The sequence below is a fragment of the Diuraphis noxia genome, unplaced genomic scaffold (assembly GCF_037042655.1).
Source record: "Diuraphis noxia isolate RWA-SAM2 unplaced genomic scaffold, SU_Dnox_SAM2 contig0002, whole genome shotgun sequence".
NCBI lineage: Eukaryota > Metazoa > Arthropoda > Insecta > Hemiptera > Aphididae > Diuraphis > Diuraphis noxia.
In genome coordinates, this window is record NW_028301712.1 from 3,785,476 (window position 1) to 3,813,399 (window position 27,924).

General features: G+C 29.0%; 2 protein-coding genes across 2 annotated transcripts in view; both read left to right on the forward strand.

Moving 5' to 3' along the window:
• The first annotated feature begins 1,763 nt into the window (after positions 1-1,763).
• On the forward strand, positions 1,764-6,578 carry LOC107171154 (uncharacterized). Its single transcript, XM_089219785.1, has 3 exons — positions 1,764-3,311; positions 3,372-4,250; positions 6,192-6,578. Exons 1-3 carry the CDS (start codon positions 3,003-3,005, stop codon positions 6,414-6,416), a joined length of 1,413 nt encoding a protein of 470 aa, XP_089075911.1. The 5' UTR covers positions 1,764-3,002; the 3' UTR covers positions 6,417-6,578.
• Positions 6,579-8,664: 2,086 nt separating this feature from the next.
• Positions 8,665-27,924, forward strand: part of LOC107171152 (dynein axonemal heavy chain 7-like) — a 31,520-nt gene continuing 12,260 nt past the window's right edge. Inside the window, exons 1-42 of the mRNA XM_015521387.2 lie at positions 8,665-8,699; positions 8,785-8,965; positions 10,058-10,230; positions 10,310-10,462; positions 10,565-10,763; positions 11,113-11,277; positions 11,713-11,890; positions 11,963-12,128; positions 12,202-12,306; positions 13,396-13,801; positions 13,857-13,976; positions 16,515-16,648; positions 16,713-16,878; positions 17,004-17,158; positions 17,610-17,720; positions 17,802-18,066; positions 18,169-18,344; positions 18,423-18,651; positions 18,736-18,942; positions 19,013-19,182; positions 19,243-19,522; positions 19,591-19,830; positions 19,891-20,056; positions 20,117-20,340; positions 20,400-20,698; positions 20,806-20,992; positions 21,054-21,283; positions 21,346-21,732; positions 21,796-22,333; positions 22,391-22,596; positions 22,653-22,803; positions 22,876-23,054; positions 23,121-23,475; positions 23,565-23,878; positions 24,293-24,699; positions 25,546-25,706; positions 25,772-26,219; positions 26,280-26,415; positions 26,469-26,866; positions 27,035-27,227; positions 27,313-27,469; positions 27,611-27,816. Coding sequence (XP_015376873.2) covers positions 8,665-8,699; positions 8,785-8,965; positions 10,058-10,230; positions 10,310-10,462; positions 10,565-10,763; positions 11,113-11,277; positions 11,713-11,890; positions 11,963-12,128; positions 12,202-12,306; positions 13,396-13,801; positions 13,857-13,976; positions 16,515-16,648; positions 16,713-16,878; positions 17,004-17,158; positions 17,610-17,720; positions 17,802-18,066; positions 18,169-18,344; positions 18,423-18,651; positions 18,736-18,942; positions 19,013-19,182; positions 19,243-19,522; positions 19,591-19,830; positions 19,891-20,056; positions 20,117-20,340; positions 20,400-20,698; positions 20,806-20,992; positions 21,054-21,283; positions 21,346-21,732; positions 21,796-22,333; positions 22,391-22,596; positions 22,653-22,803; positions 22,876-23,054; positions 23,121-23,475; positions 23,565-23,878; positions 24,293-24,699; positions 25,546-25,706; positions 25,772-26,219; positions 26,280-26,415; positions 26,469-26,866; positions 27,035-27,227; positions 27,313-27,469; positions 27,611-27,816 — 9,356 coding nt within the window. The remainder of the gene's footprint in view (positions 8,700-8,784; positions 8,966-10,057; positions 10,231-10,309; positions 10,463-10,564; positions 10,764-11,112; positions 11,278-11,712; positions 11,891-11,962; positions 12,129-12,201; positions 12,307-13,395; positions 13,802-13,856; positions 13,977-16,514; positions 16,649-16,712; positions 16,879-17,003; positions 17,159-17,609; positions 17,721-17,801; positions 18,067-18,168; positions 18,345-18,422; positions 18,652-18,735; positions 18,943-19,012; positions 19,183-19,242; positions 19,523-19,590; positions 19,831-19,890; positions 20,057-20,116; positions 20,341-20,399; positions 20,699-20,805; positions 20,993-21,053; positions 21,284-21,345; positions 21,733-21,795; positions 22,334-22,390; positions 22,597-22,652; positions 22,804-22,875; positions 23,055-23,120; positions 23,476-23,564; positions 23,879-24,292; positions 24,700-25,545; positions 25,707-25,771; positions 26,220-26,279; positions 26,416-26,468; positions 26,867-27,034; positions 27,228-27,312; positions 27,470-27,610; positions 27,817-27,924) is intronic.

Genomic DNA, 27,924 nt, shown 5'->3' on the forward strand with positions numbered 1-27,924 from the left:
CGGTAAAGATGATGGTGAATGCAAGTCATCCAAGCACAATTGAGGAAGCACTAGCAGAAGCTCAACAAGAGGAAATGTCATATGAATCAGATAAGAAAACACAGTCAAAAATGCCAAAACAAGAAGCAGGGAAAATGACATGTTTTAATTGTGGAAAAGTAGGCCACACGGTGAAGGTATGTTGGTCAAAATCAAATCACAAATTTAAAAAAAAACCGCAAGACAATAAAAAAACTGGGTCACAGATACAGGCCAAAATTCAAAACAAAACAATTGGTCAGCGAATATGCATAAACAAACTGCAGAAAGCAGTACTAGCTATAATAACAAAACAATTTTTTGTAAATATTGTTAGAAACCAGGTCATGAAATTGGAGTATGCAAAAAATTAAAATACAATAATGAGAAAAAGGCAGGTCAAGGAAGTTTTAATGCTGAATCAACTTCGGGAAACGAAACAGGGCCGATTCAGAACGGCGTACGATCGGTCCAGGAAATCAAAGCAACAGCCGTAAAATTTTTAGATCATTCAAATTAAAGGCTCAACTTTTTAAAGATCATGTTTTATGTCAATCTACAGAATTTGTTAATCAAGACTCAAAGTTTTTGGTTGACACAGGTAGCGAAATAAATATAATTAAATTATTATCACTTAAGGACAATGTAAGAGTTAACGAAAAAATTGTATATCGATTAAAAGGTATCAACGAATTTTTTGTTAACACAATCGGTTCGACAAGTTTAACATTGTATTTTGGAAAAGAAAAAAGACAAGTAAGATTTCAAGTCATAAGTAATAATTTTCCAATACCCCATGATGGAATCTTTGGTAAAGAATTTTTGGAAGACAATAAAATAGCAATTGACTATGAAAAAAAGGAGATTACGTCAACAGTGATTGAAGGCGACTCCACAGTATTAAATCAAAACATTCAAAATATTAACAATGACGACATTGCAATAATACCACCAATATGTGAAATGGTAGTTCCAATACAAATTACGGACGATCGAATAAAAGAAAGTGATACATTAATTATTTATTCACAAGCAGTACAAGATCTAGTTCAATGTGGAAATGTTATAACTACAGTGAAGGATCGACAAATATTAGTAAAAATTGTAAATCAAAATGAATTATCAGTATAATTGATATTAAATTTAAATATTAAATTATTTAAATTATACCATAACAGCATAATGTCTATAACAAAATATACATAATTATTTTGTCATGACTACAAATCACAATACAATGGCAAAACAGGGCACATTAATAAGGCACGTTTCCCTATATTTTTACTATGAAATACTCTTGAACGATGATAATAGTTGTACTTTTTTGTAGCTACAGTTTTAGTTTTATTTAATTTTATCCATCTGTGTTGAACAAATTTTGTAGTTGTATTTTGCATGTTTCTTCCCTCTCTTTCCAATCATTAAATACTACAATTAATTAACAAAAGATTTATATAATATAATGTTATTACTTCATCATAAATATAATCGATTATTCTTACACTATCAATGATTCAGTGGTTGGTAGAGTTACAAGCAATAACGACTTGGGCATTATTTTCACTGCTGATCTTAACTTCCGCCCTCACATTGACTACATCTGCTGCCGAGCACTCAAGTCACTGGGCTTCATAATTCGCACCATGAAAGAGTTCAAACTGTCTGGATCTCTCAAGACTGTCCATTGCTATTTAGTCCGAAGCTTACTAGAGTATGCATCTGTGCTCTGGGACCCATTTGTGGTAACTGATTCTTACCACTTAGAGCGAGTTCAAAGACGCTTTTTGTCGTCTGGAGCATACATCCTAAAAATTGTCCATCCTCCTCATGACTATGACACGGTACGCAGCAGCATCCAGTACAAAGTACAAGCACCACCGCGACCGATCTACGACTTTATCAACCACCGCCACGGGTGACAACGACGCGACACCGTCGACTCTCGCTCCACGCCGAAAAGGCTAGGCGGGACGGGAAGACAAATCGCGCCCGACGAATACCGGCCGTCGGCCATCGGCGACTTTTGCACCAACTAGACTGTGGACACGTCGTCGCGACAAGGAACTTTTCGTCCGACCGTTGAGACGCGTACACGTCCGTCGACGAAACCGACTCACTAAAGCCACTGGTACCAGTCGTATTCATTTTGTGTGTTCAAATAAAACGCAACGTATTGACCACCCAGAGTGACAGTTGTTTTTGTTTTAAGTGTCACCTCTACCTACACCAATTACCACACCTTGACCGGCCGACGCTCAGCCATATCAACATCGACGTAGCCACGTCAACTATACTCCAGTATTTCACGCACTTAACCTTACATCCTTAGCAGACAGACGCGTTAAAGCTAACCTAGGCTTTTTGGGAAAGTTAATCAATGGTTCTATAAATGCCCCTTCACTGCTCGTACAAGTAAACTTTAAAGTTCCACACATCTTTCCACAAAGTCTCGAGTTCCTTTTAAAGTACCTTTTCATCGCACCAATTACGGTAGAAACAAACCAATTGACCGCATGATGCGTTTGGGTAACGAGAACTTCACCTTTCTTTGTTCACCTTAATTTGATATTGTTGACCTTGTTGTATCTTTTTATTATTTTGTTAGATCATGTATATAATTGTATTTGTGTCCTAATTATTAGGTGTCCCATCAATAGATAGCGGATAATTGATAGCGCGACAATTGATAGCGGTCAATTTATAGCGCGTAAATTGATTGCGAGCGACTTTTGATAGTATGACAATTTGTAGCGTCGTATAGAATTCAAAAATAATTTCAACCGAAAAAAACCAAATAAAACCGATAAAATATATCATGATTGGAAACTTAATAGATATTACTATCTAAAATAATATGGATAATGAGACAATTCAATACCTACACTATAGTACCTGTACCATAAACTATATCAGTTGTCAGTCGGTACAACACCATACAACAGTACTACTTCTAACAATTACCTATATAATATAGTAATTTTAAAATGTCTTTAAAATATGTAAAAAGTGAAAGAGGTTCAAATATATTAGTTGATGAAGGTTTCATGTACCATTTCGAAAAAAATGGAGTACAAAAGAAAATATGGAGATGCGTACGTTTTAAAAATAAATGCCGAGGCCGCGTTCATGTTATTGGTGATATCGATAATGAGAAAATTTCAAAAAAAATTGACCATAACCATGTTCCTGATATTACTCAAATAGAAGTTAAAACTGCAATAAATGAGATGAAAATAAATGCAAAATGTACATCTAATTCCACGCATTCAGTCATTGGAACACTTGCTTCTCAGGTACATACTATATTATTATTTCTTTAAGTTATTATTATTAATATTATTTTTATTATTAAGGTATCTGCTTCAGTTGCTGGACAATTACCGAATGTGCCAACTTTAAAAAGAACCGTTCAGCGAGTTCATCAATCTCATTTAGGAGCTCCAATTAATCCTCAAAATTTTAATTTTGAAATTCCAGACCAATTCACGAAAACAACGAATGGTGAGCAATTTTTACAATTTGATAATAAATCTGAGACAAATCGAATTCTATTATTCTGTACAAAACGGAACCTCGAATTAATGGTTAACTGTGGCAATTGGTTTTGTGACGGAACATTCTCATGTGCCCCTCAAATATTTCAACAACTTTATACTATTCACGCTGTTTATTATTCGAACGTTATTCCTTCTGTGTATGTTTTACTACCCGATAAAAAGGAAAATACATATAAATTAATGTTTCAAGCTTTAAAGTCATTAATATCTAATTTAAGCCCGCTTAATATAATGATGGACTTTGAAAAGGGGGCAATGAATGCTGTCAAATTTGAGTTTCCAAATGCATCTATAAATGGATGTTTTTTTCATTTATCCCAATGTGTATGGCGTCACGTTCAAGAAACTGGATTACAAAAAAAATATAGAGAAAATTCAGATTTTGCATTATACATACGAATGTTACCAGCTTTGGCGTATGTACCAACAAATAAAGTTGTTGATGCATTTGAGAAACTTTTAGACACAGATTTTTATATTCAAAATGAAGAGGTATTGATGCCATTAATAGATTATTTTGAGGGAAATTGGATTGGTCGTTTACACAGAAGTAAAAAAAGAAGAGAACCTAATTTTCCAATAAATATATGGAACTGCTATAATTTAGTATCTGCTGATTTACCCCGAACAAATAACTCCGTAGAAGGGTGGCACAATTGTTTTTCTGCAATGTTAAACTCTTCATCAGTGTTGGGTAGTAACGTAACGCAAATTACAAATTACTGTAACGCAATTACTTTTTCAGTAACGCAGCAGTAATTTCATTACATTTTACTTACAATAACGCAATTGTAACGCAATTACTTTTTAAAAGTAATTTCTATGAAGTAACGCACTAATGCGTTATTTTCCACGTTACTTATTAAAATAATAGTTTTGAATGTAATACAAAAATAAGCTAATAAGATATTCCAGAAAAATTAAAAATCAATTTTATTTACTTTTGATTCTGATAATAGTTAACAATATTATTAAACATTCCAGGAATTAATGTTATTACTTTCATTATCAGAAAGAAAAGAGTTCGGTTTAAAAATAAAATTTAATTAAAACGAATTATGATTTACGACTTATGACTTATATACCTACCTACCGGCTACCTTGATGTTAATACCTTACCAGACTGCAGTGACCTTTTCCTATTAATACTATATAAATAGACATATAGTATAAATATTATACTTATTATATTAATACGATTTACGAATACCATAGGTATTAGTGGGTATTTAGTATTTACCATTACTTATTAGTTCCAGTCTTCCAGGACTGATTTTGTAATTTAACAATTAACTACCTGCATCTCCCAAGTATACGCCGAATTATTATCGTCGGACCTCGCACGACCCAAAAGTTCTAGTAAATAGATAATAGTAACAGTTCAACAGTTGACTAGATACCTTATTACTTACTACATCGTTTATAAAATAATATTCTAGTGTCTAGTGAATAGTTATTATAACATATTAGTTTGAGTTTAATTATATTAACTCTAAATTAAAACAATGAGTGAAATAATTGAGACTGAAGTATCAGCAGGTGTAGCAAATATTACTGAACTACCATGGCCAACATATAATAAATATTTTGAAGTTACATCTACGGATAGTAAAAACTTTTTCGTGAAATGCAAATTATGTATCAAATCCAAAACATATTCTACTGCCATAGTGCCATAAGAAGTAGTTCAAATTTAAAAAAACACATAACAGTAAGTAGAATTCATAATTATTAAAGAATATAGGGGTATACCAAGGGGTCGTAAAATACTGAATATTGTTTTATCTAAGTACTACCTAGTGGCTAGTGGCTAATTTTAGGTAAGTACTTGTTTTCGGATATTTTAGATCATTTGACAAAAATATTACTAAAAAGTGTACACAGTTTTTTAATGCATACCAACCTAACCTAGATTATAATTTTCTAATAATATAATTAATATTTTATCTTCTAAATTGTATAGTTAAAGCATGATTCAAAACTTAAGGAACTTGAAGAGCAACTAAAAAGTGAAAAAACTTTTGGCAAGCGCAAACAAGATGAGACTGATGATTTTTATTGTTGTATTAATAAAATTGGGTATTATGATTTATTTAGTTTCACTTGTTTATTAGAAAATAACTTGCCATATTGTTGTATTTAGTATTAGAGACATGTGTAGTTTGAGTTTAAATGTATATAATTAAATTTAACTAGGTAGGGAGTAGGTACCTACTTTACTAATTAATCACTTTACTAATTTCTAATTATTATAGCCGTATAATAAATAATAATTAATAGGTGAGATGAATGATGATTGTACATTTACATATTATTTTAAATGTTGTACACTAGGTCACTAGGTATCACTAGGTAGTAGCCAGTAGGTCTAAAATATATTGTAAATATATCACATTATGAATTGAATATGGTTCAAAAAAAATGATAACTGTTATCAGAGATAAAAAAAAGTAACGTTATTTGTAACGCTCTACCGCGCACTACTTTATTTATGAAAAAGTAACGTAACGTGATAAAAATAATTTTAGATAACGCAAATGTAATTTAAATAAAAATATGTGAAGTAACGAGTAACGTAATTCCATTACTTTTTAAAAGTAATTTACCCAACACTGCTCTTCATCACACCCAACAATATGGAAGTTCATAAATGCATTGCAAAAAGAGGAACAAGTAAACAGAATGAAAATAGAGCAATATGTTGCAGGAATGGAACCACCATCAAAAAAAATTTATAAAGATCGGAGTGCTAAAATCAAAAAAATTTGTTTGGATTATGATAATAGAACAATCGAAGACTATCTTAGAGGCATAGCACATAACTTCCAGTTACAGATATAATATTTGTAGGCAGCTAAATTTTAATTATGACAGACATGTAAAATGACTTATAAAATATTATACTTAATAATTTTAATAAAATGTTTATAATATATTTTTTTTAGGCAGCTAAATTTTAATTATGACAGACATGTAAAATTACTTATAAAATATTATAATATATTTTTTTTAGGCAGCTAAATTTTAATTATGACTTATAAGTTATAACATATTATACTTGATAATTTTTAGTTAATAAAGATTTTTATATATAATTTTAATTAAGGCTTGCAATATTTATTTTTTTGGTCATCTAATTCTTTGTATGCTACAAATTGTCAAACTATCAAAAGTCGCTCGCAATCAATTTACGCGCTATAAATTGACCGCTATCAATTGTCGCGCTATCAATTATCCGCTATCTATTGACGTATATCCTATTATTATAATTCATAGATATTTATTGTACCTGTAATTTTGCTGTATTTTTTTTTTTTTTTGGGCCATCGCTTCTTGTAAATGTTATAGTTATGTTAAATTATTGCATTATTGTTGTGTGCTGTACTAAATAAGGAATTTTTATTCCGTAAATTAATAAATAAATAAATAATGCACATTGTCAAAAATAATCTAAACTAGGAAAGATGTTTATTTTCCACTAAGTTTTTCTTAAGATTTATCTAAGGATTTCTTCACAAGTATAAATTACACGATATTGATGCTTTGAGTGTCGACCTTCAAGTAACAAAATTTAACGAAAGTTCTTCTAATCCAATTATTTTTTTATAAAACCCGAGGAACAGAATATCATCCATTAGACTTACGATTTTATGTTAATAATCCTTGCTGAAGCTCAAAAAGCTGTTTTGCATAAATTTAGTAATGCAAAATTGTGTATAGATTCTACACATGGCACCAATCAATACAATTTAATTTAACTACAATTGTAGTAATTGATGAATTTGGAGAAGGATACCCAGCTGCATTTTGTATAAGCACAAAAATTGACGAAGTATATATGAGTGTTTTTTTTTAAAAAAATTAGGGAGGTAATTGGTTGCCTTAGTACAAATATATTTATGAGTGATAATGCGCCAGCGTTTTGGAATGCATGGTTTAACACAATGTTGCCTACTCCTCAACATAATTTGTTGTGTAAGTGGCATGTTGGCAATAACTGGCGCAAGAACTTAAAAAGAATCGCTGGTTCTCAAAATATAAAAGCTTATATTTATAAAACTCTTCGTGTATTACTTGAAGAACCAAATGAAATTCTGTTTGAAGAACTTTTAACTTCTTTTCTTAATAAATTAGAAGAGGCGCCAACATTGCATATTTTTAAAGCATACTTTGATCGAACATATGTACATAGGAAAAAGTTATGGGCAGCTTGCTATCGGCATCAAATAATGCTTAATAAAAATATAGCATAGAAGCATTCCATAAAACTTTAAAACATGTATACTTAAAGGGAAAAAAATCAACGCCTTGATGTGTTACTCTGGAATTTACTTAAATCATTGCGTGATAAAAACTTTAAACGACTAATAAAAACGGTTCAAAGTAAGTTGTTATAGATAGGTACACGTTTAGGCGTGTATGGTGTATCTATCTATAACAGATAGGCAGGTAGGTAATAATGACTAGGTAGTGACTGGGTAGTATTAATCTTTTTCTATGGACTATCACTAATCCTTCAATCAATTCCCTGATTGTAAATTACAATTATTATTATCCATAGTAGCAGTAGGTACCCATGTACGATATGAATATCGATATCAAATATTATAATATGAATAATATAATGATGTATTACCATTAATTAAATATACTTAATATACATATTAATAATATATTTTTTAATCAATGATATAAACCGAATAGTACTTGACAGTCAAATACCTAGTCAATATAATTATATATTACCTACCTATTTTTTTATTTTTTTTATAGGTACCTATTTATATATATAAAATTAATTCGTATAACGAATGATAATTATATATATACACTTAAGACTAAATAAACAGGTGCCGATGCCTAGGTAGGTATAGTAACGTGCATAATATACAAGTATAAATTAAGTAGGTGATATTATTATAATGTATAAAATATAAATAAAATATACGTTTCTATGGGCCCTAAACTGTATAAACCACTTATCGAACTTATTTATTAGCATTGTTTAATTATTTGTGAAGAATTACTGTGAAATATTTCATCTATCGTGCAATATCACGATTATAAAACATACTTACATATTTCAAAAATGAGTGAGCTTAGTAGAACGATTCAACATTTTATGTAAATTAAATTTATATATGATAAACATTTTAGTAGTTGTTAATAATATAATCTACTTTTTTATTTATAATTATCCACTTCTCAGGTGTGAACGTGCCGAAAAACAAATAAATAATTTATTGATGTCTAAAAAATCGGAGCCACCTGTTCACCAGAACGAAAATATTGACATGCCTCAGATTTACTATCATAGATATTTATTGAAATGCGCCAAAGCTGTAGAACCCGTTCCTATGCAAAAATCCTGGATAGATAATATACTTGAAGTAAGTACTTCATACTGTATATTATCACTTACCTAATAAATAAATCTGTTTTCCAATAAGTTAACCGTATTACAGTATAATTACCTTTATAATTATATAGGCACTTAAACATTTACATACTTATACAATTAGGAAAATAGTCACTAATCAGTACCATATATCTATTAATTACCATTTAGGGTTCCCAAGGCGGCCATTTATGATTACTATTATTTTCTTCATTCTTAAATGTTTTCAAAATAATGCTGCTAACTGCCCAACTTCTTGTTTCACAGACGACCTTAAACTGTTTAATAAAATAATATGCATAAACGATTGTCACTTAATCCAATCTAATTCGGACAATGTTGTTTCCTAGGTACTTAAATTAACTAGGGCTAAATCTCAATGTTGATAAGTGCCAAACTATGTTCACGCTATAGATGTTGATCTGTTTTTCGTTTTTAATACAATATCATTAACACTGCCCTTGTTTTGGTTAGGTTAAGTTAAATTAAGTTAACTTGAGTTATCTTTAAAACTGCTATATTGCTCCTCAGCTTATTTTATTTTAGTTTTCTTAACTGGCTCCGTTTTATGGATCTTTATACAGCTTCAAGCTCTCTCCAAGTAGAACGTGTCCAAAGACATTTTTTTATCATTAGCTTTCTATGTTCTAAAAATTGACTATGTCCCACACGATTATTTCGTGGTGCTCGCATCGAATTAAAACTAAATTCAATGGCTGATAGAAAAGCAATTGAAAATTTTCCATTTTTACAAAACTTCTTTTGAAGTTTTATAGTTTGTCTATTCCTCCATACTTTCCTATACAGTATACATATTAGAGTACCACAGCGTTTCCTCTATTTTCATACTGCCTTCTCAGTGCCTAATCGTACCATAAACTACGATCGTAATTAACCTATCCATCGTATGAAGCACATGGTTAACGAACAACCCACTTTTATACCGTAACCACGTTTTTTATTGCTATCCAATGAATTTAATGTATTATAATATATATAATACATAATATGTAATGTGAAAAATCGGGCGCCCATGATGTTCTAAATAAATAAATTAATTTGTAATAATTAATCACTTTGTTAGAAATCAGGGTCAATGCGTTGGAAAAAAAATAAAATTTTGGGATTTTTGATTGAGGAAATTAAAGCTCAATACATTAGCAGCGGTAAACAATTTTATGTCGATAGTACTATTCTACCGGTTCTGAGCTTAAAATATGAATCCGAAAGTCTGCCGGAAAAACCATTGACTAGGACGTGAGTTATTAATTATTATTTTTGTTCATTCAACTCCAAAAAGCACCTAAAGATAATCTATGTATTTTTAATTCTGTAGTCTAAGAGGGAAAACAAAAAATTATCCATTATTTTTAAAAATTAAAAAACTCTTAGTAAAACGTTTATATATATATCATCCAACATTAATCAAGATCCAATATATTAAAAGGCAACGAGTTCCTACGACAATGATTGATGTAGAATCGTGTAGGTATGTATAGTAGGTATTTGCATTGAAAAACAACGAATAATATATGTAACGATTTTGAATCACTGCAATATATAAAATCATTGGCTTATGGATTTTTATTAGATCCAACGATTTTTTTCAAGACCTTAGTGATGTATTGAAAACTTTAGAAAATAGCTTCCAAGTACAATGCACAGATCTATATAATAATTGGTATGAAGAAATTATAAATATTTTAAATGAGAAAACATCAACAGTTGGCGTTGCATTGAAGCGAATTCCGGAGTTTCTAAAATGTATTACTTACACAATTAGTTTAACTGTAAGTTAAAATTAAATATCCACTTTAATAATATATTTTAAATTAAGTTCATAAGTGCCTGTTATCTACAAAAAATAAAAAAAATATTTGTATAACGAATAAATACGTACCTATTTTAAATTACCTATACCTACTCAAATTTATTTTTTGTGGAAGTACGAGACAATGAATTTTATATTTTAAGGAATTACCTATTCCTATTTTACTTAAGTAATTAAAATTAAATTTTATCGCATTTATACAGATAGGTACATACTATAATATAAATTATATTGGTACCTATTTGTAAGGTGATTGAACTATAATGTCAAGTCATTTTTAATATTAGCTATATTTATTATTTTTACAGATTGAACGAATAATTTTAAAATCGTTAGATTGTATAGTACAATTACTTGGAGATTTCACAACGATCCCAAAAATAAATATTAAGTTACATTTTGTTGGTTCAAAATGTATCAGTACGCCAAGTGTGCAAGAAATTATTGATAGATACTGCTCAGTTTTGAATTTAGTGTGTATTTGAATACCTATCTATATCATTTTACTGATTTTATTTATTTAAATTATTGTTTTTATTATGGAAAACATTTGATTTTCACAATGCTTTATATATTTTATAATATATACCGTATTATAGATTATATTTAAACAAAATATCTACCATTTTTTAAAGATCTTGTCATTTTCTTTAAAATTAAAAAATATATTTAAGTAGGCAAGTACCTAGCTGTGTTCAGAATTGATTTTTTAATTTGGTGATAATCAGTATTAGTCTACTAACAACTTCAAATTGTATTATAGTTATTACTTATCAATCATTCAAATAGTTTATTATAGGCTAGGTATTATAGGTATCCCATAACTATAATTAACACGATTACCTAAGGATTTTAATATAAAAAAATCGATGACGTATTGTATATTTATATTGTCTTATTTAATTTAGATAAATAATGCATTTAGTGAATTACCATCGTTAGACACGTTTTATGAAAACAATGCAAAATATTCACAATTTATCTCTATTAATCGTGATAGTCAATACTTATCAGCAGCAAGATTAACTTTGGTGGAGAAGCTAAATTTGATGTATAACAATTTGGTAACATATTTAGATAAGTTGGGTAATATTTTTTTGTCTAAATAGATGATATTATGGTGATTTAATTTATTCTCCTTTGAATTTTTTTTTGCAGAAAGTGATTTCAGTGAAATCGTAAATGAAAAAAAATTGGAAAAATTATCCATATATCTACAGGGGAATCACACGTATGACGAATTAATAAAATTGTTAGATTTTTTTCAGTCTTTTAAGAATAGGTCTAAAGAACTAGGAGACTATTTTGAGTTTGAGCTAGTAAAGTAAGTATTCATACTCAACATATTGTGTCTTTGAATTTTTATTTTTTAATTAACAATAAACTATTACGCATAGTATTGATCAAAGTGAAATTAAAAATCACGTATATGATTTAGCCAAACATTATATGGATCAGATTGTCGAGCACGCTGTTATTAATAATATAATTAACCATAGAAGGTAGGTATATATTATATGATTATATTTTTTTATTTTAAATAATCTACTATAAAATATAGGTTAAATTTTATTAGTTAAATCAAATAGGTTCTATTAGGGAGGTATGCTGCTTTTCGTACTATAGATTAACCTTTCATTGATTGGCATTTAATCAGTGCTCGAATTGGGGGGTGCACAGGGGGACGGAGTTCTCCTTATATATAAGCTACTATTTTTTTTTTTTTTTTTTTTTTTGCACAACCCTACTATTTTTTTTCCTTAGACGAGGGGATGGTACCAACTAATGTCTGAAATAATTTTTATTAAAATATGGATTTTTAATTAAATATCAATTATATAAAAGTTTTACTATTTTTCATATCACAATTATTATTTTTGATATTACAGTTTAATAATTTATTATATATTTTCTACACGGTTTAAGATATACGGTTTAATATCTACAGCCGTGCTTTTCTACGGTCCACATAATATATGTATGGTGCACAGATAGGTACCTATACAAATGTGTGATGGTAGGTACTATCTAAAAAAAACCGTGTTTTGAACATAGGGTAAGATCTTACTCAATGATTCCGAACGAAATGTTATCAGTTTCAGTTATTACTTTCTTATATGGTTATCATTTATCGGTGTTTTTAATTTTTCGATTTTGTATTGTAATCGAGTTTGACGAATTTCGACTTTTCGAGTAATTTTGTGTTCAATTAATTATTAAAATTATAATAGTTGAAGGCATTAAAAATATTATAATATGTTTTCTTTACAAATTAGACATTTACACAGACCGGTACAAGATTATAATAATCAGTATTTTTCATATAATTAAATTATGTGTAGCTGAAAAGTGGTAGGTATTCAAAATTTACGTAAGGTTGGTGGTGGAAAAGGGGATGTGGGTGGGGGGGCAAAGCCCCCCTCGGGTCTGCTTTGATTAATTGTGCACTTGAAACGCAGTTTTTAAATCGTTGGATTGAGCTCTTCTACTTAATTTTTCCCAATTCAAGCACTGGATATAATTATTATATAATGTTGCCTTAACTGCTGCTGTGTTGTATATATGGCTTGTAAAATGTTCGTCTTATTCAGAGTGAATGTTAAATTCAACGAAATGGTTGCACGTGCGTTTTCCGAACCGAAAAATTCAAAAGAGTTTTTGGATCTTGGTGATTATATGTTATATGCTACTACCACATTTATGCAAGAGATGATTGAAATGGTGAAATACTTATCTGCTATTGCATGTGATTTATCACAGTATACTGTGTTACCTAAAGAATTGTGGGAAGCACACGCGTCTTCTGTAGCGTGGATACAAAAATCATCACATATTTTTATCAGATATTCTACTATTTATGAAGCAGGAAAATCTAAAGGAGAAGAAAATATGGGAAAAACAATTAGTAAATTGAACTATGATTTAGATACTTTTGAACCTAGCCTTAAGTTCTTGGATCGTATTGATGACATCAACAAACTCTACGAATATAAACTAGTAATATTAAAAGTGTATATTTTATAAAATTGTATTAATTATTAATTAATTACAGTTCATGAACGCATTAGTTAGAAAACTAGATAAATTCGATGCTACTGTTGATTGGATTGATCGAGAAAAACAGTTGTTCAATAAAGAAATTACTCCATTTCAAGAACTCACTGATATTAAAGTACATAATATAACTATGTTAAGAAATGAGTTTATTATTTAGTTGGATACCTACCAATAATAATATCAATCTCGAGATTTTGATTTGTTTTGAAAAAAATTTTTATTATTTATTTAACATGTATTCGAAAATATTATATTTAACATCTACTTTTTAATAATTTTAAAAATAGAACATTTTATTGGAGTTTTAAAGAAAAATTTCAAGTTTCACTATTTTAAGTGTAGTTTTTAAAATTAGCTTTAATATCCACTTAATTAACCACTAAATTCCTATACTAGAGTAAATTAGGTATAAGTTGTTGAATTATTAGGATATTTTTATATGTGTTACAGTGTTACAGTACTTCTACTCCATGAACCTAAATTATTAATGACTAATTAGAAAATAATTAATAATTCTTATTACAATCTACAAGTAGTAGTTAAAGTTTTTTATTTCTTTCTTAATATAACTCAATTATAATTGTTTAAAATTAAATGAAAATTTACATTTGCAAATATTAAATATAATTGTGCATTTAAACCTACAGTTTATGCCATCAAAAAAATAAATAAATAAATAAATAACAATTAAAGTTAAAATCATCTTACTTTATGAATACAATAAAGAAAATCTAGTTTTCGAGTTAGCACCCCCAATTTTAAAATTAGCACCCTCAAATAATGATCGTGCTTATGTATCAAAAACTTCTTTCAAAAAAAAAAACTAAAATGGCAAAATGCATAGCATAACCACCCTTAGTTTGGGGGTGGTTTTCGATGTAAAAATGAATATCCTTGGTGCATTATAGAGGTCAAAAGTAAACATTTTCCTACAGTTTTCAAAAAAATCGAGAAAAACAAAAAAAAAAAATGACAGGAAAACGGGAATTTTTACGCAAAACCAGTTTTCGACCAAATTGATTTTTTTATATGGTTGTAATTCAAAAACTAATCACTTTGAATACTTGAAATTTTCACCAAATGTTTATGTTAGTGTTATCTATATTCAGTTTAATTTTCACAACTTTTTGACTTTTTTTGAGTTATTTATAGACCACTGACATTTTCAATTTTTTGAGAATTTTTTTTTGAAGTGCCGGTAAAAAAATGTTGGACGACCAAAAAAACTTGAAAATTTAATACAAGGTTCCTTATGAGTTGTTCTTATTGTAGCTAAAAAAACTTAAAAATCGTAATTTTTTTTAATAAGCGTTTATAGTTCATATTTTTACGAAATCTGTCGAAAACGCGAAAATTTGCAAGTAATTTTGAAGTTGAAAAATCTTAAACATTTTTGAGTTTATAACTAAGGATTAAAAATACAACACTAAGTTTTCCATAAGTTTTCCTTCAAATAGCTATAAAGAAAACTCGAAACATCATTATAGGAAAAATTTTAAGTGCGTTTGAATTTTAAATTTTCGAAATAGCATAACGATAACGATTTATCCTCAAACGATTTTAAATATTTATAATTATTCAAAAACTATAAGTCTTAGATACTTGAAAATTTCACAAGTTATTTAGATTGGCATTTTCTTTACATGATTTAATTTTCAAAATATTTTGACTTTTTTTGAGATATTTATAGACGACTGAAATTTTCAATTTTTCTGAAAATTTTCTTTTGAAGTGACGATAAAATTTTTGGCCCTATCAAAATACTTGAAAATTTAATAGAAAGTTCCTCATAAGTTATTCTTATAGTGCTTAAAAAATTATAAAAATACATAGTCCAATATTTTTTTATAATAGCATTCAAAGATTGAATTTTGACAAAATACGTAAAAATCACGAAAATTCGCAAATTATTTTAAACTAGAAATTCATAAAGTATTTTCCTTTTATATCTAAGATTTTAAAATTTAATAAAAGGCTCCTAACATATTTTTACAATAGCAGTTGAAAAACATTATAGTTCAAATTTTGACTAAATACATAAACATTACGGTAATATTCAAATTATCTTAGATAGAAATTCATAAAAGTTTTTCTTTTTAATTCTAAGATTTGAGAATTTAATACAAGGCTCATAATATATTTTTACAATAGCAGTTGAAAAATAAAAGAAATATATAGCCACAATTTTTTTTTTACATGCATTCAAATTTTAATTTTGACAACATACGTAAAAATCACGAAAATTCACAAATTATTTTAAACTAGAAATTCATAAAAAATTTTCTTTTTAAATCTAAGATTTGAAAATTGTTAATAATCTATACAGAAATGTTATTGTTAATAATCTATATATTTATCCTAGACAGATAAACCGTCTCCGTTCAGAATCGTTTTTCGTATACAATGATACCTATCATTGCTTTCAAATTTAACCTATCCTAGTCAGAAGTCCACCCCACCGGTACCCCCAATGTACAGCAGAGCGATACCCACTTACCCGCTTTTTTTAAAATCGAAATTGCGCCTATGGTTTTCAATACTCAGATACTAAATAATCGAGGAGTGTAATAAATTGGGGTACTAAATAGTATATAATATGGACCAATGAATCATATAATATATTATGTATTTCTAAATATTTATATTTCCAAAGGATTTCACTAAGCCATTCATCGATCTGATTGAATTTTCCTATCGTTGGTTGTTGAAAATGAATGCTTGGATGCACGGTGACTTCGATGCACTTATAATACATGAAGTAGAATTGCAGTTCGAAGAATTTTACAAGTAACTATAAAAAAAAAAAATTAATAATAACACAATTTTACCTGAATTTGTCATATAAATGTAGAGAAGCGTTAAGAATACAAAAATTATTAAGAAACAAATGTAAAGAAATGTTAACGAAAAATGACGGCAAAATATATGAAGGTATAATGGATACTCTTAACATGAACCTCTGGCCAGCACCATTAAAGATTATACAACAAATAGTTGATAGTATGAAGCAGTTTAGGGTTCGTATAAATATTACATTAAAAATATGAATAAAAGGGGACTTGTAAATAGATCACAAAATAATGCAACTGTTAATTAAATTTAATTATGTATTCATCAAAAAAAGTGTACTGATAAATTTTAGCAATATATCCCAACTATTGGAATATTGTGTAATCCTCATTTGACAGAAAGGCATTGGCAAGATATGTCTGATTTGACGGGGTATGACTTTACACCTAATGCTGGAACTACACTTACAAAAATTTTAGATTTAAAATTAGGACCACTACTAGCTCAGTAAGTATGACTTATGGTTTTTAGGATATAAAATAAAAATCTTAATGATACAGAAGAAAGTTATATTATAATTTGGGTGGAAACAGAAGTACTTATGTGGGTATTTACTTTATATTAGTTACCTAAGTATAATATACTTACTATATATAGTAAGTATAAACTTATATACATATTTGCGGTGTTGCATACTTCACATTTGATTACCTACTTACGATAATTCAGGTAAATTATTATAATTGTTTTTATAAATAAAAAAGTAATCGCTCAAAAATGTATAGAATATAACACACATTTTTTGTGTAGCAGATAATAAATGTATATTGTATACGCAGTATATAATTTATAGCAATTATTAGTAGGTAGATTTAACATATTAAATTAAAAAACTAGGTTAGTTTTAAGTAGGTAAATCATCGATAATTCCAACAATATTTTAAATATATTTTTACAGGTTTGATATAATTAGTGTGGGTGCTACAAAAGAAGAGCAATTACGAAAAACTTTGGTGAAAATGAAAGAAGATTGGAAACATATTACATTATCTACCAGTCCTTATTATAAGTATGATTTTTTTCAATATCTTATTTATTATTAAACTAAAATTATAAATAATTATGAAGTGTGAATATTTGTTATTTTAAGGGATACAAATTTAAATATACTGTCTGGATTGGATGATATACAAATGGTACTTGATGATCACTTGATAAAAACTATATCAATTCGCGGTTCAGCATTTGTAAAACCGATAAGAAACGAAGTGAATGAGTGGTTTGAATTGGTTAACCGTATGAATATGACACTTGAAGAATGGGCAAAAGTGCAGATACAGTGGCTTTACCTTTTGCCAATATTTAGTTCTAAAGACATAGTTGCTCAAATGCCTGAAGAAGGATCTTTATTTAATGTAAAACTCGTGAAACACAGTGATGATTCATCACTGATGAAATTGCAGAATTAGAAATCTCAACAAAGTTTAATGAAAATGTATTTAATAATATTTTTTTAGGAAATCAATGTGGTTATTAAAGGATTATTAGATATGGTTAATTCAGATCCGTTAGCCACCAAGTGTATAGGACAAGAAGGTGTATTCGAATCATTAAATAATTGTAGTGATATGATGGAAACTATAAATGCAGGAGTAAATAACTATTTGGAAAAAAAACGTTTATACTTTTCAAGGTAAAATTAGATTCATAAATTAAAGTATAATATTAAATTCAAGAGTGATTATTATAATTTATTTAATACAAATTATAGGTTCTTTTTTCTTTCAAATGATGAAATTTTAGAAATTTTATCAGAAACTAAAAATCCCAAAAAAGTTCAGCCTCATTTAAAAAAATGTTTTGAAGGCATCGCTAAACTAGAGTTTGATAAAAATTTTAATATTTTAAAACTTTTAAGTAGCGAAGGTGAAGAAATTGAACTTAATCACTTTATTTCAACCGTGGAAGCAAGAGGAAGTGTAGAAAAGTGGTTGATTCAGGTAACCTTTAAGAAAAATCAAACATAACATTAATAGTTATTATTTGAGTTCATAAGTAATATTTTTGTTGTATCTTCTATTTAGGTAGAAAAACAAATGATCATATCAATTAAACAATGTATTGAAAATGCTTATTATGAGTATCCGACTTTAAAACGAACTTTGTGGGTACAAAAATGGCCAGGCCAGTGTGTTTTGTGTGTCACTCAAATGTATTGGACAGCAGAAGTCCACGACGTATTTAACGCCAAAGAAATAGGAAATATGCGAAATTATCATTTGTTTTTAACTGTAATTTTGGGCACATAATATAAAAGAACTTATAATCTATATTTATATATCTAATTAAATTTTTTTTAAGAACCAATTGAATAATATAGTTGATTTAGTACGTGGTAATTTGAGCAAGCAGACAAGAATATCCTTAAGTGCATTAGTCACGTTAGATGTTCACTGCAGAGATGTTGTTGATGATTTAACAAATAATAACGTTTCTCACCATATGGATTTTAAATGGCTGAGCCAGTTAAGGTAACTTAATATCGTTTTTAAATTTATTTTAACTATTGCAGCTGGTTTTTTTTTTATAAGGTATTACTGGAAAGACGATGTATTGGTTTGTATTACCAACGCAACCGTATATTATGCATATGAATACTTAGGTAATACACCAAGACTTGTTATTACTCCTTTAACAGATAGATGTTATCGCACATTAATCAGTGCTTATCATTTACACTTAAATGGTGCTCCTGAGGGACCAGCTGGTACTGGCAAAACAGAAACAACAAAAGATTTAGCAAAAGCTTTGGCCGTGCAATGTGTGGTGTTTAATTGCTCTGATAGTCTTGATTACTTGGCAATGGGAAAGGTATATGCGTATTAAGTATTTGCACTATAAAAGTATTATTTTTATTCATTATGAAATTGGGTTTGAAGTTTTTTAAAGGGTTAGCTTCAACTGGAGCTTGGGCTTGTTTTGACGAGTTTAACCGCATTGACATCGAAGTACTGTCAGTTATTGCTCAACAGATATTGAGTATTGTTCAAGCGGTGAGATCTGATGTTGACACTTTCATATTTGAAGGTACTGAACTTAAATTAAATCCTAATTGTTATGTGTGTATTACTATGAACCCGGGATACGCTGGAAGATCCGAACTTCCTGATAACTTGAAGGTAAAAACTTATGAAATCAATAACAGCTTGATTAAATAACGATACTGTTATGATTTATAGGTTCTCTTTAGAACTGTGGCCATGATGGTACCAGACTATGCAATGATTGGAGAAATATCATTATATTCTTACGGGTTTGTGAATGCTCGAGAACTATCTGTCAAGATCGTTACAACTTATAAACTTTGCTCAGAACAATTATCATCTCAATCGCATTATGACTATGGTTCAAATATTTTTAAATCGTAATTTATGTATAGATTATATTTATTTTTTATTTTTTTAGGTATGCGAGCTGTAAAAACTGTTCTTATAGCAGCTGGTAATCTAAAAATGAAGTTTCCAAAAGATGACGAATCAGAACTTTTACTGAGATCGATTTTAGATGTGAATTCTGCAAAGTTTTTAAGTAAAGATGTTCCTTTATTTAATGGAATAATTTCTGATCTATTTCCTGGCGTTCGAATGCCAAATCCTAATTATGAAAATTTAATGCATGCTGCAAATATTGTTAGTTTATTTTTTAATCAGAGGTTTAAATAGATTTCATGTCAAAATATTTGATTTAGGTGTGCGCAAAGATGCAATTACAACCAATCGATAAATTCATGGAAAAACTAATTCAAACGTACGAAATGATGGTAGTTAGGCACGGCTTTATGTTAGTAGGCAATCCATTTGGAGGAAAGACATCATTACTTCATTTACTAGCAGAAACGTTGAGTTTACAGAATCAACTTGGTCAAGGAGAAGAAAAGGTTGAATATGAAACAATCAATCCCAAAGCGTTGACTATGGGTCAGCTTTATGGGTGTTTCGATGATGTTTCGCGTGAATGGTCTGACGGAGTTGTAGCTAACACATTTAGGTATAGATTTTTGATCTAAGCAAAATATGATGTTCAAAAATACCTACCTATTAAACTTTATAAAGTTCCTTAAATTATCTATTATTATCTAATTTAATACATTATAGAGCGTATTCAATGGCAGAAACTTCAGATAAAAAATGGTTAATTTTCGATGGCCCGGTTGATGCGGTTTGGATAGAAAATATGAATACAGTATTAGATGATAATAAAAAGTTGTGTCTAGTTTCTGGTGAAGTGATAAGTATGCCAGATTGTATGTCTATGATATTTGAAGTAATGGACCTTAATCAGGCATGGATATAATTTAAGAGATCATAACTGAATAGTACAATAAAATACTACATTTTATTAGGCATCTCCTGCAACTGTCTCTCGGTGTGGTATGATTTATTTGGATCCTGCAACTTTAGGTTGGAGACCATTAGTAGAAACATGGTTAAAAACTTGTCCAGAATTTTGGTATTCAGATCAAAATGGCATAGATATTATGTGCTTATTTGATTGGATAACTAATCCATGCCTTAATTTTGTACGCCGTAATTGTGTTCAATTAACTAATGCCGGAGAAACAAACACTGTTTTGTTAGTTGAATTATAACCTTTATATTATTATTATTTATTTTATTTCTTCATTTTCATTATAGAAATGTTTTAAATATACTGGAGATGCAATTAAAAAATTCAAACGTCGATAACCCAGAATTTAATGAAAACTTCACATTTTATTTGCAAGGAGCTTTTGTATATGCTTCTATTTGGGGCTTTGGTGGAACGCTAGATTCAAATTCAAGATCAACATTTGACCTTTATTTCAAAGAATTGTGGAAGGGAGAAATTATTGGTTTGGAAGCACCTGAAGCTCTTAGTCCTTTGGAAATTTTAATACCCAGTGAAGGATTATTATATGACTATATATACAATTTTACATCTAAAGGATCTTGGAAAAGTTTAGCGGAGGTTGTAAAAAATAACAAACTTCATGAAATGAATAACATTGAACAAACTTTAGTGCACACACTTGACACTGCAAGGTAAACTCATGTACCTAAAATCTAAATAATACCATAATTTATTTAATTAATTTGTTTTTATAGATATTTGCATTTGGTTGAAATGTTTATTTTTCATCATAAACCATTATTACTTTTTGGTTCTACGGGTACTGGAAAGAGTTTCTACATAAAAAATTATATGATGAATCAGTTATCGTTAGACAAATACGTTCCATCTTTCGTTACGTTTACAACCCAGACATCTGCTAATTTTACTCAGGAAATGATTTTATCAAAACTTATAAAGCGTAAACGTGGTTTATATGGACCTCCGGAGGGTAAGATTTGTGTGATATTTATTGATGATATGAATATGCCTATCAAAGAACAATATGGAGCTCAACCACCCATAGAATTATTAAGACAATATTTTGACCATGGACACTGGTTTGATCTACAAGATACAAGCAAAGTTAACCTTAAAGATATACTAATGTTAACTGCCATTGGTCCGACTGGTGGAAGTAGACAAGATGTGTATGTAAGGTTTTTGCGTCATTTCGGGTTATTTGCTATAAATTCATTTGATGATACAAGTATTACAAAAATATATTCAACTTTACTTAATATTGGACTAAAAGTATATCATTTAAAATCAAAATTTTATTTTTATTACTATACACAAATTAATTTTTAGAGAAATGGTTTTACATTAGAAGTTGTCCCTATCATCGATAATTTAATTCAATCAACAATTGATTTATACAAATCAGCTATTTCCAATTTAGCCCCGACGCCAACGAAATCACACTATTTATTTAATTTACGAGATATTTCAAAAGTAATAAATGGAATACTTATGTTTCGTAGAGAGAGTTTTACCCACCGGAAAGTTTTTATAAGGTACGTATTATTTAAAATGCGAGCTTTAAGAAATGATTTTTACATTCATATTTTAGATTGTGGGTACACGAAGTACTCAGAGTATTTTATGATCGCCTTATTGATGATAAAGATAGAGAATTTTTATTCAATGAAATTCGTTTGACAGTCAATAGAAATTTTCAAGAAACTTTTGATGTGATTTTAAATGATTTATCAAGTTCAGTTGTACGCAGCTACAAATATTAATAATACGTAGTATTCATAAATTTAATAATATAGTAGTTCTTTTATTTTTAGCCTATTCGTTACCAAGACGTGACAAATCTTTTATTTACAAGTGCTACAGATATTGATGCTGCTGAAAACAAAAAATATGAAGAACCACCAGAATTATCAAATTTTGTAGAAATTGCACAATCAGTGATGGATGAATATGACACGACACATAAGTCAAAACTAAACATAGTATTGTTTAAGTAAACTAATTCAGATAATTTCTTACTATAATATAATATAATATATATTTTTCATACATTTTAAAGATACGCTATTGAACATCTTTCGAGGATATGTAGAGTTGTTTCAATTCCCGGTGGATGTGCATTATTAGTGGGAGTTGGAGGCTCAGGCCGACAATCTCTCACTCGATTAGCATCAGAAATGTATAATTATAGTACTTTTCAACCAGAGATAACTAAGAGTTATGGATTCAATGAGTGGAGAGATGATTTGAAATTTGTATTAATAGAATCAGGAGGGAAAAATCGTCCAACCGTGTTTTTGTTTGCTGAAGGACAAGTCAAGGAAGACTATTTTTTACAAGATATCGATTCTCTGTTAAATTCTGGCGAAGTGCCAAATATATTTACTTTAGATGAACAACAAAGTATATTAGAGGTACTATAGTTTTAATCTATACATCAATATTCCTAATTATGAAAATTGTTTTAATTTAATTTGGATTCAATGTTGAACATTATACGTAGATGGTTAGATTAGCTGCTCAGGGAGGAAATAGAAATTTAGATATTTCTCCATTGGTCGTCTTTGATTACTTTATCAATCGCTGCAAACAAAATTTACATATATGCTTATGCTTTAGTCCAATTGGTTCGACATTTAGAAACCGATTGAGGCTTTATCCATCTATGGTCAGTTGTTGTACAATCAATTGGTTTGAAGATTGGCCAGAAGATGCGTTAGTAATGGTAGCACATAAATACATGGAAAACGTAAACCTGTCTACGCAAATTAAAAATTCAGCAGTAACCGTATGTCAACGTTTTCACGTTGATGCAAGGCAAGTAATAATTATTTTACTTGATTAATTTGGGCGCCGGAGTGGCGCAGTGGTCACGCAGTTGACTACGACTCACACAGTCATCAGTTCGATTCATAGAAAAGTGCAAAAAAAACTTTGTGTGGTTTTAAGCGATCACCAAATCCCCCACGCTGTCGTCTGATTGCGTCATCCGGTTTCCAACTAGGCCCCACTCCACTGGGAGTGAAGACCGCACATGTCTCCTCTTGTAGAAGGGAGGTTAGTATCATGCATATAGTGATATATGCATAGATAAATTGATCACATGATCTCCCTACTACCCACTTGTGATAAATATTGACGAAGACCTAGAGGTCGTTTCAATAAAAAAATACGAAAAAATACAAAAAAAACTTGATAAATTGAAATAATTAAGTTCCTAAATAATTACAGACTATTATCTTTGGAATTTTATTCTACCACGCGTCGTCGAACGTATATAACATCTGCGTCGTACCTAGATTTAATTAAAGCTTATACGAATTGTACCAATCTTAAACAAAAAGAAATTATGGAAGAAAAAATGCGTTACGTTGGTGGCCTTGAGGAACTTGAATCTGCTACTGTGCAAGTTAATCAAATGAAAGAAGATTTATTCGTACTTCAGCCTAAGTTAGAAATAGCCCAAAAAGATACTGAAAAAATGATGGTTATGATTTCACATGAGACAGTTGAAGTTGAAAGAGCTACTGCTAAAGTACAAGTCGACGAAAAAGTAGTAAATATTCAAGCTGAGGCAGCTAATGAGTTGAAATCAGAATGTGAAGCTGACTTAGCGTTAGCTATACCAATTTTAGAAGGTAATTAGATATGAAAATACTTAATCAATATTTACAAAAAAAATACGTGTGTTAAATTTTTAAATTCTGAGCAAAGCGATGAATGTATTGATTTTACAATAATGTGTTTTTTTTGTGTATCTTTTTATACGATAAAGGGTCGAAACAATGCTTTGATTTTCAACTTCAGTAACTTTTTCAGTTGGAAAGTATATCTAGTTGGTGCGATAGGGAAAGAAAAATTTCGAGATTCTTGGTAGTTTTCAGAAGCACCAGAAAAAAACAAAAAAAAAAAAAATTAAGGAAAAACGGGAATTTTTACGCAAAATTAATTTTTGAGTAAATCGATTTTAGGTATTGGTGTAATTCTAAAATAAATTATCATAGACAAATGAAATTTTCACTGAATGCTTATACTGGTATTTTTTATACTTCATAAAATTTTCAAAATTTTCAAATCTTTTTGAAGTTATTTATAGAGTTTTTTTTAGTTTTTTATTCGATGTCTATAAAATGTTAGTGATTGGGTCAAAAAGCTTGAAAATTTAATAAAAGGTTCCCCATAAGTTGATATAATAGCAGTTGGAAAATATATAAAATACATAGGCACTAGAGTATTATTAGTAAGTTCTAAGAATTGTTGCTAACTATATCTTATTGACTAATAATTTAAAAAAATTTATTTTTACTCTATAGTAATAAATGAAAATACTTTGCACTAACAAAAATGTATGGTATTCATTTCCTATATTTATTGAAAGAATTATTATGATAACCTTAATCGTTTAAAATAGTTTATTTTACATAATAGTTAAGAACAATCAAAGGGAAATTAAATTTAGTAATCGATATAATATTATTTTTTAGATGCAATTGATGCTTTAAATACTCTTAAACCAGCTGACATTACGTTAGTAAAGTCAATGAAGAATCCTCCTATTATAGTAAAAACTGTAATGGCAGCAGTATGCGTGATGAAAGGAGTGTTACCAGACAAAAAGCCCAATCCTAATAAACCTGGCCAATATGTAGTGTTTTGTTTATATAAAAAAATAACCGATATAAATAATAAGAAAATGTATATTATTTTTAGATAATTGATTACTGGGGCCCAAGTCAACGCTTATTAGGCGATCTAAATTTCTTACAGACGCTAAAGGAATATGATAAAGATAATATATCCGATAAAACTATGGATGTTATACGTAAAACATATCTCCCTGATCCTAATTTCAAACCAGCATTCGTAGGTAAAGCTTCAAGCGCTGCGAAGGGTTTGTGCAAGTGGATTATTGCGTTGGATATGTATGATAAAGTGATAAAAATTGTGGCGCCAAAAAAAGAAAAGTTAGAAATAGCCAATACAGAGTTTAAAGCAACCATGGCGATATTGGATGAAAAGAGAAATGAAGTAAGAGTGTTACAAAGAAGATTAGACACCCTCAAAGAACGCTTGCACCAGACAGTGTTAAATAAAGAAAAATTATTAGCGGAAGTAGAGTTATGTAAAAGCAAGTTACTTAAAGCTGAAAAACTTATCGGTTGGTGAACATTAATTTATACTTCTAATTCAATTAAGAATTTAATTTAAAACTATTCAGGGAGTCTTGGTGGTGAGAAACATCGTTGGGCCCTACGTGCTGAAGATCTCCAGACCATCTATAATTGTATACCTGGGGATATTCTTATTTCATGTGGAATTATTGCATATTTGGCTCCATTTACATCACTTTTCAGGTATGTATTCAAATTATTAATGATTCTATACAAAGTTAAATTAAATTTTTTAGGTCATCGGTAATCAATAAATGGAAAATATTATGTAATAATTTAAAAATTCCAAGTTCAAATAGCTATAGCTTAATTGATGTTTTGGGTGTACCAATAAAAATTCAAAATTGGACCATTAACGGTTTACCAATGGATTCATTTTCAATCGATAATGCCATAATTATGGACGGGTCTCAAAGATGGTCTTTATTGGTTGATCCTCAAGGCCAGGCACATAAATGGGTGAAGACAATGGAAAAATTGAATGATATAATAATCGTTAAGCTAACAAATTCCAATTATATGAAAATTATTGAGCAAGCTATTGAAGTTGGGAATCCAGTATTAATTGAAAACGTTTTGGAAGACTTAGATTCTCCTTTAGATCCAATATTATTAAAGCAGGTTTACAAACAAGGTAAATGCATTTAAATGAAAATTAACATTGTTACAAAACAATATATAACCATACTTTTAAAAATAAATATTAAAATAATTAAAATATTTTAGGTAATTCATTGATAATCAATTAAATAATTAAGTTAATTGCTATCAGTTTAATGAATTTACGTTTAAACTTTTATAGGAAATATGTCGTTTATAGTGATTGGGGATAACGTTATTGAGTACAATACGAAATTTCGATTATATATTACGTCAAAGCTGAGAAATCCACACTATTCACCAGAAATATTTAACAAAGTTACCGTTATAAACTTTGCATTGACTGTGGAGGGCTTAGAAGATCAGTTGTTAGGAATTGTTGTGGCCAAAGAACGGTGAAAATCAATGCTCCCCGATGAATTTGACTTTAATCTAACTGAAAGATTTTTACTTAAATAAATATTTTTTTCACAATCCTAGGCCAGATTTGGAGTCAAAACGACAACAGTTAGTTGTCGAAAGAGCTGCAAATGCTAAAGCATTGTTAGATGTTGAGAATAATATTCTACAAATACTGTCAGCACCAGGAAATATTTTAGAAGACGAAGATGCGGTTGATGTTTTAGATAACTCAAAGGTGGTATTAATATAACTTTACCATATAGGTCAATACTATGTAATATATTATTAATTTATCACATTTTAATTATCAAATATTATTATGATAAGTATCATTTTTAATTTATTATACTTATTAAATATCATTATTGTTTATTAGATATTAGCTACAGACATTATTCAAAAACAAGCGGCTTCAGTTGAAACTGTTGCGGTTATTGATCAATTTAGGTTGCAATATAAGTCAATTGCTAAACACTGTTCTATACTTTATTACTGCATTTCTGATTTGCCTAATATTGATCCAATGTACCAATATTCATTAAATTGGTTTTTCAATATTTTTGTTATAACAATTAAAACAGCGTGAGTATACGATTAGAAAACTACATTGCTATAATTTATCATATTTATATCAAATGTATTAGTAATGGTAATTGTATAATATATATTCAATAATTTATAATATTTATA

Coding starts and splice junctions, on each gene's coding strand:
- LOC107171154 (XM_089219785.1), top strand. CDS start 3,003: ATGTCTTTAAAATATGTAAAAAGTGAAAGAGGTTCAAATATATTAGTT. Junction 3,312..3,371: donor TTGGAACACTTGCTTCTCAG/GTACATACTATA, acceptor TTTATTATTAAG/GTATCTGCTTCAGTTGCTGG. Junction 4,251..6,191: donor ATTGTTTTTCTGCAATGTTA/AACTCTTCATCA, acceptor ACCCAACACTGC/TCTTCATCACACCCAACAAT.